The sequence below is a fragment of the Aulonocara stuartgranti genome (genome assembly GCF_965226115.1).
Source record: "Aulonocara stuartgranti genome assembly, chromosome: 4".
Lineage (NCBI taxonomy): Eukaryota > Metazoa > Chordata > Actinopteri > Cichliformes > Cichlidae > Aulonocara > Aulonocara stuartgranti.
Window position 1 is genome coordinate 28,393,957 of NC_138942.1, and position 12,784 is coordinate 28,406,740.

At 39.8% G+C, this 12,784-nt stretch overlaps 2 protein-coding genes across 4 annotated transcripts in view; one reads left to right on the top strand and one right to left on the bottom strand.

The window, feature by feature from the left end:
- Window positions 1-12,784, top strand: part of plppr2a (phospholipid phosphatase related 2a) — a 180,083-nt gene that overhangs the window by 26,873 nt on the left and 140,426 nt on the right. The window lies entirely within an intron of this gene.
- LOC309704817 (uncharacterized protein) lies at window positions 5,092-12,531 on the bottom strand. 2 transcript variants are annotated; one of them, XM_082530264.1, is made up of 4 exons: window positions 12,345-12,531; window positions 7,951-10,399; window positions 6,227-6,312; window positions 5,092-5,864 (listed from the first exon to the last, which is right to left on the bottom strand). In XM_082530264.1, the coding sequence occupies exons 1-4, from the start codon at window positions 12,417-12,419 to the stop codon at window positions 5,766-5,768; spliced, it is 2,709 nt and encodes a 902-aa protein (XP_082386390.1). In that variant the 5' UTR covers window positions 12,420-12,531; the 3' UTR covers window positions 5,092-5,765. The 2 variants fall into 2 exon arrangements, with proteins under 2 accessions (XP_082386390.1, XP_082386389.1); XM_082530263.1 differs by having other exon boundaries at window positions 5,092-5,867; window positions 12,345-12,529.

The window sequence follows — 12,784 nt, forward strand, 5'->3', positions numbered from 1 at the left end:
TGGCATTTCTTCTTAAACTGCCAACTTTTTTTCCCTTTTTTTTAATCTGCTTCCTGGCAGAGGTTTGTGGATTTACACAGATACACTGAAAGAAGCAATGAAAATTCTGTTGTGGTTCCCAAGAGATGTGGGAACGTCATGTGTCAACCTCAACAGATTAGTTTCCCTCTTAAATCTTCCTTTTCAGGGAAAGTTTATTCCACTGCCGCAGTGTTTCTTAGAACAGAAAGATTTAGGTGTTCTTCAGAAACAGATAACATTACAGGGAGATTAATCGTCTGACGTGTTGTTTTTCACGGGGTGCAGAGTTTGTTTCTTTTTTTAGAACAACGTGGCCCGACTGCGTTCTGAACATGACAGCCCTCATGAATGACTCACAGTGTTAGCCAAACATCTGAAGAAATTACCACCCACATGCTTTTGCAAAAGAAAAAAAAATGACGCAGATGTTCCATTAAGCAACTTTTTATTCAACGTACTGTAGATAAATTTGATATTGCATGAAAGCTGGTGGCTCTAGTTCTGTCAAGCAAGTGACTCATCATTGGATAAATTACCGAGGTTACATAACAACTGTACTTTCTCAGCATATGCCTTCCATTGAAGTGATTTCATCCCCTGTATAAGAAACAAACTGAAACAAACTGGAGACGTCAGCCTGGAGGCATCTTATGGGTTTTGGGTCAGGGATGAGGGTCTTACTGTGTCACTGGAGACAAGTCAAAGTTGTTGTTGTTTCATTGTTATTTTAAGTACAGGTAAATAGCCTAACCATGTTTACACTTGATTTGAGTCATTACTTACACCAGCGGTCCCCAACCCCTGGGCCTCGGACTGGTACCGGTCCGTGAGTCGTTTGGTACCGGGCCACAAGAGTTGAGGCTCAGGTGTGAAATGTATGGTTTTCAGGGGTTTTATCGGTCTTCAGCGTTATTTTGTTATCGTTTTGATTGTTAACTCGGCTTTCCTGGGTCTTTTCACGTGTGTTATGAATAAATCTCCTTTTTTTTGGTACCAGTACTAGTTTTATTTTGTTGCATTTATCCGCGACACCTTAAAGGCCGGTCCGTAAAAATATTGTCGGGCATAAAAAGGTCCGTGGCGCAAAAAAGGTTGGAGACCGCTGACTTACACTGTAGGCTAAAGTTCTGACATATAAGGTTATTTCAGTTAGATGGCTTGAAATACAGCCTAATATTATTAAGGTTTTACTGCCCTCTTCAGGCTTTTGTAATAATGCATATTTACATCCACATTGAGTGTAAATTAATTAATGACCAGTGTGAGCATGTGACTGCCTTTTAATATAAAACAATAAAATAATAAGTGTATTTTTACATCTCCACACAAAAAACTCACCCAAATACTAAAGAAAATACTCAAATAGGTTCAAAGTTCAAGGTTCTTTACTTGTCACGTGCATAGTTATACAAGTGTAACACACAGTGAAATGTAGCCTGACACGCTCCTCGACATGTGCAAAAATGGGGGGGTGTAGAGGAAGAACATTATATATATATATAAAAAAAAAAAAACACCCAGCACGCCCCTGCGGGCGGTTTATCCTTCAAGCTCGGGTCCTCTACCAGAGGCCTGGGAGCTTGAGGGTCCTGCGCAGTATCTTAGCTGTTCCCAGGACTGCGCTCTTCTGGACAGAGATCTCCGATGTTGTTCCTGGGATCTGCTGGAGCCACTCGCCTAGCTTGGGAGTCACCGCACCTAGTGCTCCGATTACCACGGGGACCACCGTTACCTTCACCCTCCACATCCTCTCGAGCTCTTCTCTGAGCCCTTGGTATTTCTCCAGCTTCTCGTGTTCCTTCTTCCTGATATTGCTGTCATTCGGAACCGCTACATCGATCACTACGGCCGTCTTCTTCTGTTTGTCTACCACCACTATGTCCGGTTGGTTAGCCACCACCATTTTGTCCGTCTGTATCTGGAAGTCCCACAGGATCTTAGCTCGGTCATTCTCCACCACCCTTGGGGGCATCTCCCATTTTGAAGCAGCTGGATAGCGTAGTGGTTAAACTACACGCCTTTGGAACAGAGGATCGCAAGTTCGATTCCTGCCTGGGGCGTCTGTATCCAGTAAGGGTCCTAAGGCTAGACCCCCTATGCTAAGCAAGCCTACCGCAGACATGAGCGAGACAGATAAATATGAAGGCATGCCGGCTCGGACGTCGCCCGGATCAACAAGGTCCGCGTCAGGTGTTGAGGAACCAGGGCACCCTGACGAAAAGTGGGCTACTGGAACAAGAAGGCATCGGTGGGCAAGGGACGAAAACAGGGCGTTGTTGGAATGCTACTACGCAAGTAACCCCGGCGGAAGGGGCTACATGAATAGGATGAGGGACCTATGGATTCTTCGATACCCAACATCCACAATGACGGCGAAACAACTAGTAGCTCAGTGTTCCAACATTCGAAAGAAAGAATATATATATATATATATATATATATATATATATATATATAGTATGTACATTGGGTGAATGTGCAGTAGTAGCAGCAAGTGGGTGAATTCTGTACATTAATATGAATAGACATCTGACTATTTTACAGAATAGACAATATAAACATATTTAAAGTTAAAGGAATTGAAATGTACATTGTGCCTTGGTTTAGAGTGTCTGGAAGAGTCCTGTCTCAGTCAATTATAGATGATGTGAGAGGGCGGGTGTGTGTGTTTAGGGCCCGGATGGCTTGGGGATAGAAGCTCCTCTTGAGTCTCTCTGTCCTTGCCCGGATGATGTGGAACCTTCTACCAGATTGCAGAAGTTGGAACAATTTGTTGCCAGGATGGGACGGGTCCTTCAGTATCTGCGCTGCTCTAGTCCGGCATCTCCTGGTGTAGGTGTCCTGAAGCGGGGGGAGAGCAATCCTGCAGCAGCGTTCTGCTGTACGGATCACTCTCTGGAGTGATACATTTGAAATATTCACTCTCCGGCCACTTTATGAGGTACACGTTGCTATTAGAGTTGCCATAATTCTTCATGGCATGGATTCAACAAGGTGCTGGAAACATTCCTCAGAGAGTCCTAGTCCACATTGACATGACAGCATCATAAAGTTGCTGCAGATTTGTCAGCAGCGCATCCATGATGCGCATCACCACATCCCAAAGATGCTCTGCTGGATTGAGATGTGACTGAACACCATTTAAGTATCGTGAACTCACTGTCTTGTACAAGAAACCAGTTTGAGGTGTTATCCTGCTGGAAGCAGCGACCAACATATGGATACACGGTGATCATAAAGCAATGGACATAGTCAGCAACAGTATTCGTGTAGGCTGTGGCTCAGTTGGTACTTAAGGGCTGATAAGCTGATAAGAAAATATACCCACCAGCAGCTGTGGAACTGTTGATACGAGACAGGATGGATCCATGCTCTCATGTTGTCTACACCAAATTCTGACCCTACCATCTGAATGTTATGCAGAAATGCAGCCTCATGAGATCAGGCAATGTTTTTTGAATCTTATATTTTCCAATTTTGGTAAGCTCGTATGAATTGTAGCCTCAGTTTCATGTTCTTACCTGATAGGACTTCGTTTGGTCTTTTGCTGCTGTAGCCCATCTGCTTCAAGGTTTGATGTGTTGTGCATTCATGATGTTCTTCTCCATATCTTTGTTGCAGTGCATGGTTATATGAGATACTGTTGCCTTCCAGCTTCTCCTCTGTTTCTCCTCTGATCTCTGGTATCTACAAGGTATTTTCACCCAGAGATCTGTTTTTTTTTAACCATCCTCTGTAAAAACTGATTGTGTGGGAAAATCTAAATAAATCCGAAGTTTCTAAACACTCACATCAGCCCATCTGACACCAACAGCCATGCTGTTTAAAGTTACTGAAATCACCTTTTTTCTTCCCCATTTAGATGCTCATATTGAAATTTATCTTCACTATCCCTAAGTGCATGGAGTTTCTGTCATGTATTTGGCTGATTATATATTTGTGTTAACAAGCTGTAAAATAGGTACCTAATGGATTGGCAGATGAGTGTATTTTATTTTATTTTTTTTACATTAGACATCACGTCTAACATAAGCTCAAAAACAGACTAACAACTCAAAATGTCCCCATATTTCTATACATCACACCCAAACATTGCAATTTATTCCCAGGACATGCGCTACATGTGAGCACACCCAGAGGTCTTGGAAAAGGAAAATGTGTAATTACTAATAAGTACATTTAAATACTGCATAAAGCAAAAGGTTTCAGTTTGAGAAGTGTCCTAAATATTTGTGTCAAATGGTGCCATTGACAAACAAGTACAGCCACTCGCTCTTACAGATCCAGACCCAACCAGATAAAGGCGGGCTTCATGCATGTGTAAACACTTTCAAAGGCCAACATTTTTGGATGTTATAGATGTTTAATGTATCTATGTTAAAATGCAAACCACTGATACCTTGGCCTTGGCACTGCTTATTGCTCATAGGATGATGACAGTGGTAGCCAATTAACACTGGGATATCCAAGCCAGGAAGGGCAGAGTGAAAGTCTTTCCTCTTTTGGCAGACTCAGTGGGGGTGGCAGATGGTACTTAGACAGACTAAGCTGTGTACTTCTGTCTCTGTAGAGATTAGAAACCAGGTGCTCCCTTGTAAACGTGACTGCAGGCCAATCAATAAAGCCTTTGTTAAGTTTATCTTCTTTGATTCTATTCTCTTTAATTCTATTTAACCAGCTTGAATTTGGAATCAACTCCAAGATGAAACAACCCCTAGAGGGCATCAAAACATTCCAGTTCAATGGATTAAGTGGTGTAAATTTATTTTGAATAATCATTATTCTCCATTTAGGATTTTCTGGTCTTTGGATGATCTTTAGGCTTGTTAGAAAATATGCAACAAAACCCACAAATGATACATCAAGCTATACAGAAAAAAGCAGCTGTGATCAGTGTAATCTCCTCTGTGTGGCCTCAGAGTAAATCCAAGAGTAAGAGTGGCTTAGTAAAGAGTCCCTTCAGACATTGTGACTGGAGCAGCCAGAACCAGTGCATCCAACCTATGAAACCTGCTTAGAGGCATTTTGGAAATAGACTTTCATAAACCAAGAGGCTCACCAAAGCTAAAAAAAAGTGTGAAGCAGCTTGGTCTTTTATTAATATTGTCAAGAATATATCCCATACATCCCATCATTTAATTCTTATTCATATTGCTTGTTCTTGCTAAGTTAACCCTTGAAGATTTAGGCATGCTACATTCACAAAGGATATTTTGTGAGTTTTTTTCCCCCATACAAGTAGGCTAGCTTAAATAGTTTTATAGTGTTGTCTACATAACTGACAGTTGTGTTTATGGTACAATATTTATTTTTTTTAAAAAAAAGTATAAACCATGTTGTTCCATAAGATTGGACCCTTCTTTTGTTGAACTGTCAACTGAAAGTGTAAACCTTTCTAAATCTGACAGAGCAGGAAGCTGCTGCTAATGCTAGCCAGGGTTCTCAGGAAGTAGCTGCTAATGCTAGCCAGCATTCTAACAAAGTCATTTCCTGGACCAGCTGGAACAGTGGCTGTTTTGGTCCAAGAGTTTTTCCTAACATAATCTATGGACTGGTATTGTTATTTTTTTTTTAAAATAATAATAAAGATACAAAAAAGCATATTTGTCACAGATACAAAGCAGAGTTAAAAGAGCGAGGAAGTATTGAAGCTGGGACTAGCATAACAATTTGGGTTATTTTGACTATAAGTCTAGTGCTGGTGATATTCTGTTTGTAGTGTTCAAGAACCAGGACATATAACATCACTTCTTTTCTTTTGACGGCTTCCCATTGATCAGGCCAGACTCCCAGCGTTGCCAGAGAGAAGCTTTCTGTCCTCCTGCTCGGTGAACTTTTGGCTCCTGCTGTGAGATAAGACGAAGAAAAACAAAAACAACCTGGATTTAGAGTGAGAGATTAGCTCCTGCTTTCTCAATTCACAATCAATTATACTTATCCAAGCATTTCTACAACAAAGAGGATACTTTAAACTTAATGTTTTTCTTTTATTTGTTTAGTATTTGTTTAGTATTACAAAATTTGAAATTCTGAGCTCTGTAGCAACTCTTTTCAATGCTTCTGTATGGAATTCAGTGCAATACACAAAACAGGACCTTTTTATAATCCTCTGTTCTTGCCAGTGTTTAGCAATACATCCAATAGTTTTACAGAACAATGAAGAAAACAGTAAATGTAGAATTAAGGCTTGTTGCAGGTGAATCACCTCTATCTGCTCCAGTTTTATCTGGTCCTTTTTAGAAGGAGGTGGCCAAACCCGCTCCAGTTTCCCCCGTGACTGTTTCCTGCTGTCTGTAGGACAGAAAGAGAAAAAGAACAACTAAGTAGCTCAGTAGCTAAGCTACTATATTTGGTAAGATTAGCAGCTCTCTACTGCTTAGACTGATTTTAGAAGTTTTAGGGTAGTTCTGAGAATCTACACAGTTCTATTGTAATGACAGTAAGTAATTGAGCTTCTTTATTTCCATGCCTTCTAAATGGCTCAGCAAATAGTAAAGATACCAATGCTTTCCCAGACACACGCAACTTCGGTGTCATTCATTTAGCATACTATATGTGTAGCAATCACAAATTCAGCTGGACGCTTGTACATTGCAATGATACCACTTACATATCTAGGAGGGAAGTGAGCACTTTAGAACGACAGATTCTTTCAAAAATGTTTCACAAACCTTTGTTTTTGATATGCACGTAAAGGATTCTAGGCTTATTTTGTATTATTTTTCAAATCACGTTAATATTTTCAGCGTGAAATTTTTTGCTTGTCGGGCTTTATCAGTGTATCTGGGTTAAACAAGTACAAAGTTTCCTCTTGTAAATGTTCAGGGTAACACAAAACAGCTTCTTTGACCTTAGGAATGACTCTTTCTTGCTTCCACATATTACTGACATTTGTAGCTTTGTCAGCATGACCTGGAATCAACTCAATCTTCAACAACAGCTGCTGATGACTAAATTCTAACATGGTGATACTTATTGACACACTCACTTGATTTCTGAGTTCTCATGCAACAGGAGAAAAAAATGCACACAAGCTACACTTCATATAGTTCTTTCAAATAGGTATTTCAGCGGGCTGAACTGATTTTTATTTGCACCAGGCTATAACCAAACTAGAATTTTCCAGGTAGTGCCATTCATGTTCTCCCTCAGCCAACGTTTAGATCAGACAGCTGACAGCATGATGTGCCCTTAACCATCAGTGACAGGAATGACAGTGAGTTGTTGATAACATGTCTGGGATAAAACTATGTGATGCTAATGTTGAGAAGCATTCATTAAAGTGTTCAGACTAAGTGTCAAAAGGCATGTGGGATGAATAAAGACCGAATTGGCTCTTGTTTTCCCTTGATGGGATTTTAGAGATCTTATGCTTCACATTGTCAGCAATGTTTAGCTAAATGAGCAAATTAGGTTAGAGCTCATGCAATTGCTTATCACTGATGGAAGGCACTCACATGTCAAATAGTTGTAGTCAAGTAAAAAGTATATTTTTCTGTGAAAACTTTGGAGTATTCTTTAGTCGAGTAAAAGTCAAATCATGCCAAAATTATATTATATAGTAATGTTCCTCAGTAAATAGTATAAAAAGCTGTCCTTAACCTCCTAGGACTTGGCGTCCATATATGTCTAGACTAAAATACAAAATTTTGCTCTACAAGGGCCTGATATCCACTTACGAGGACATTATACTGCCACTATTCTATCGAAATTTAAAACAAATGTCCTCATATGTGAATGTCATTTTTCTCAGAAACAAAAATCAGGTAAAAGAAAATATGGTAATTCTTTGTTTTTACAATTATCAGGTCCCAATCAGCCCAAATAGCATAAAGAAATTAAAAATGCATGCCATGAAAGTTCAGGTCTTAGGAGGTTAAGAACTTTGCTAAGTAGTATAAAACTGATGTTAAACAGGTGCATACTAACCTGTTGGGAGTGTTTGTGACTTTTGTTCATCTTCACTATTCTGTCTCTTTTCTCCATACAGACTGCGTCTCTGCTTGCGCAGCTCCTCTTCTCTTTCTTTGGCTTCTCGGATGTCCTTCTCTACCTCTGGTTGTAGAGCCAGGGCTGGGCGCAATTTGAAGAATGGGTTTTGCTTGAGGATTGAAGACTCTTTGTTTGCATTTGCTGCCTTTGCTTTACCCTCCACAGCTAACGTAGAGAAGTCATTGCTTATAGAGTCCATGCTTCTGTACAGGCGAATGTTTTTGTCTTGTTTTGGGTAAGGGGATAAGCGAGTTTTGTCTCGTGACCCTCCAGTTGGGCTCTTTGATCTGATGCTGTCAGGACTTTTTTCCTTCTCAAGATTTGCAGATTGGTACAGCCTGAGGGAATGTGCTCTGGAAACAGGACAAGTTTTGAGGGAAAACATCTCAAGGCTACGTGTGCGCTCTAGCACTGAAGGGTAAATGTGACCTTTCCTCAGAGTTGTGGGGGATTTACGGTGTCTTGTTGGACCCTCCGGATTGTCCTGCTGGAAGGCTTCAAACAGCAGTTTTGTCTCTTTTAACTGGCGGATCTCTCCTTTGCTGTACCCCCCTGGGATTTTACCTTGATTGACCAGCACTAGTTCTCTCTGAATATCCTGACTTATCTCTTTGAGCATCTTCTGTTCAGAGAATTGCCACTCGTTGCATTGGCTTGTACCTACCTTGGTAGTGAGTGACTCAAGAGAGATATCTGTTTTAAAGGGAATCTCCAGCACATCTGGATTTTCTGCAAGATTGAAAACACCTCCAGCTCTCTGCAGCTTCTGCTTCCCCTGGGCTGCCTCATGGAGCTGCCTCTCCATGTAGGTTTCAGCAGCTGAAAATCGGTGTCCAGTGGAAAGAAATGGAATTTCATTAGAAGTTTCATGAGGATTACTGGGAGTCAAATCTGTAGGCTCCCAGCTATCACTCTGATTGTCATTAGAGTCACTCGGATCTATTCTGACAACCCTCTGGTCTTCTTCTGACTCTCCTGGAATTGTGGATGAAGATGTCCTTGCTCTTGTTTGAATGTCTTTGTCCTCATTATTTTCCTTTTCCATCAGGCTCACCTTTTCTTCATCTTCCTTAAGAGTTTCGAATCTGCCTTCTTCCCTCTCTTCTTCACTAGGTATATTCTCTGTTTCAGTCCCAAACATGCCCTTTTTTTCATCCATCATGACAGCCTGCTGTTGGGTATCAGCGTTCTCTGACATTTTCACATCATGTCGTAGCTGTACCAGCTGCAGACGATGAAGCAGTTGCTCACCTTGTTGGATATCAGTAGATATTTTCCTGCTTCCATCCTCTTGCTCCCCCATTGTCTCTCTTTCTTCAGAACCTTTGGAGCTGGATAGCACTTGCATTTCTGTGCTGCCGCTTTCTTTCCTCACACAGTCACACTTTATGAGGTTATAATCCAAAGATGTACGGTCATCATGCTCTTCATTGTCTTTGTCCGTATCTGTTTGGAAGTCAGCAGCCTGTGCCTGACTGGTTGCTGTATCGGTCCTGTTTTGGTTGCATTTACAGAGCTTGAAATCATCATCGGAATTTGCCTCCACACTCTCGATAGCTATACTTTCTCTTAATAGTTTTAAGTCTGTTTCATCAAAATCACCAATGTCCTTGTGTTTTATTTTGTCTCCGTCTTTGTCTAAATGGATCTGATTCTCAGAGTCTTCTCTGTGGTTTGAATGTGTTTGTTTTGGGTAACTGTCTTCCTCCGTATTGGCTTCCCAGCAGTTTCCCTGTTCTTCACTTATAATTACAATGTCCTCTGGTTTGTCATTCTCTGTTGCGTTATTCCCGTAAGGTCTTCGATCTGTATCATAACCAGTTTCCATCAGACAACCAGTCACATCCATGGATTGTTGTTCTTGATAAGTTGGTGGAGAGGAGTCTTGTTCATTGGATATGTTGGCCATAGACAACTGCACTGCACTTGCAGTCACCTCTTCATCCAGCTCGTTTCGTGCTACCATTAACTGCTCCTCACTATGAGACAAGTCTAAGCCTCTTGGATTAGCTTCAGCCTCTGTTGCGTCAACTGAAAGGGTCACACCAGACTTACTTGCTGTTGCACCTGTGCTTTTCTCTGCTGGCAGCGATGTAGCCGTGCGAGGTGGAGGAGGTGGTTGAGGGATGAAGACATCATCTGCACCTTCATCATCCATCACACTGTAGTACCTCATTATAGCAGTGGGAGCAGCAGAGGTCGTTGTGATTTTGTCTTCAGAGGTCGCTGAAAAATTCTCTGTGTGGTTGCTCACATGGTTTGAATCCATCTTCATCCACAGACCACTGTCATCATCAGAAAGTAGAATTTGAGGGCTGCGTCTAGGACCTCTTGCTTCCATGTTGAAATGTCTTTGAAGCAGTTTGTGGTGTTCTGTCTGCGTTGCCTTTTAATAAAATTTAAATAAGAGACATGAGTGTCATTGAGGCTTATAAGCGTCAGTGCTAGTAATTGTTATTATTATTATTACTGCTGTTAGAAACTATAAGAAAGAAAGAAACTAAGAAAAGGCTAAGAAAATGCCTTTTTAGTTAACATTATATCTGCGACATTTGGCAACGATACGGTATTATTGTACAATGCATTGTCTAATTTTACTATTTACAGAAACCTCTAGTGCATTATCTGTTAAAAACAGTGTACTAGCAGAAAATTACCAGTGTGTGATGTGATCTTTGTGCAGTTTTTCTTTCTTTCTTTCTTTTTACAGTGCAGTATAGCATTTCTTTTTGTCTAGTAACAGTACAGTAACTGAACCTTAAAGTTCTTAAATTAGATTTTGATACAAGGAACCTGATAATACAGACCTCAGGATAAAGCTATACATTAGGACTCATCCACACAAGTGCCCTGTGTTGCCATATTGTCTGCGGTTGTGCACCAATTATTGCAAAAAACCCCAAAACAAAACAAAAGAAAAAAAACACAAAAATTTTAAGATGTGTAGCAACGAAGGCAGTGAAAAGTGCAAGTTTGGCTTTGACAATAATGAGTAAAGGATGACAGAGTTTCACACACTGAAAATGAAACCCTTTTTATTTTATATAAAAGGACTATGGGGTACTATTAAAACCTTTTCAAGTAAGCACTACTTAGGTGGTCGATGTTCATAACAAATTCCTGGTGAAATTAACTAAACTGTGTCTTCTTAGTTTTGATATATGACCAAAAATCTCAAAATGTAGGATTTGTTTAGCTGCTGATCTGGTCGGGATCACAACAACAGCAGGCTTAAAATGGACCAAAAATAGAAATACGTTTATCCGTCCATCCATTCATTTATACTTCCTGTTTTTTTCTGTTTTTGTTTTTAAATTACTTTGTGTTTTGGTAGCTTTTCTCTCCTATTCAGGTCAAGTACAGACGTTTCTTCTGACAAAGGAAAAAAAGTAATGTCATCATAATGCAAGTCTGCCTTAAATTCTGATTTATCTTCATTCTGTCTGAACTCATCAAGCTAATTTCTGACAAGTACTGTGAGATGTTTGCAAATAGAACCTCAACAGCTATTTAAACACGTATTGTACATTTACTCTGAACATCACACAATAATTTGTATAATTATTTAATAATTCTTTTAAGACATGCTTAGATATGGAAATGTATGTCCTGGCATAATCTGGTTTATTGAGCTGCAGGTTTTAAATCTAAGAGTCTATATTTACACCTGTATTCAGGGGCTTAATGCCAGCCACACTGCAGTTAAGGATTATCAACAGCAGTAACACCACGCTGTTTATAAAGCTCAAGCAACAGGACATATTAATGCACCTTAATGAGCTTAACCTATTTATTCCACCGTGCTTTAGAGGAACACTTTCCTTTCTATCGTTGCTGTGAAGAGTTTTGGAGATCTTTTAAATATTATAATAGTCTGAATATTGTAGTTATTTGTAGTTCTTTAAAATACCTCCTTCTCCTTAAGTGACTGTGTAACATTATATGGAATTTTGTAATTCCATTATCCACTATATGATTGGTAGTTATTCCTGTAGTATGGATACACTCACACACAGTCAGCTGTTCTTACTCATATTTGTGCTGTGATAATATGACTTCAGCTTTATCTATCTATCTATCTATCTATCTATCTATCTATCTATCTATCTATCTATCTATCTATCTATCTATCTATCTATCTATCTATCTATCTATCTATCTATCTATCTATCTATCTATCTATCTATCTATCTATCTATCTATCTATCTATCTATCTATCTATCTATCGAAACCTGTCACTTTATCAAAGAAAGAAATTGAGACAGATAATCAAACCGAACAAGTACAAAGATTTTTGCATCACACAGGCATTTTAAAAGAAGAGACTCACCTGATTGCAGTGCTGTGGTCTTCCCCTGTGCGTGATAGTACTAACCTCAATGGAAATATGAATGATCCAGCTCATCTTCTTAGCTCATGTGCCCTTCTCTACTCTATGTCATGTGAACAAACAAAATCCGCATCTTTAAGCAGCAGCACACAGTTCAAATGATCTGCAGTGAGTGAGCCCAAAGAGCTGAATGACCCGCTGCAAAGTGAAAATATGGAGTCTGACTCTTGGTAAATACTGTCGTTGGTCCTACACAGCAACCCCCCACTCCCCCAATGTATGTAATGTAACAGAATGCTTCATGTGATTTTTACATAACTTTGATGAATTAACATCAAAAAAGTCATTTTTTAAACAGAAACATTTTGCTTCTTGCAAAAATACTGTAGATAACTTATGATTAGTTCACAGATATGCAGTGTTTATTTAGTTGATAAAAC

Excerpts from the sequence above, each read along its gene's own strand:
- LOC309704817 (XM_082530263.1), bottom strand. The coding sequence starts at position 12,419 with ATGAGCTGGATCATTCATATTTCCATTGAGGTTAGTACTATCACGCAC. Across the intron at positions 10,400-12,344 it reads GACCACAGCACTGCAATCAG|GCAACGCAGACAGAACACCA; the intron begins GTGAGTCTCTTC and ends TTTTATTAAAAG. Across the intron at positions 5,868-6,226 it reads TAAAACTGGAGCAGATAGAG|CAGGAGCCAAAAGTTCACCG; the intron begins GTGATTCACCTG and ends CTTATCTCACAG.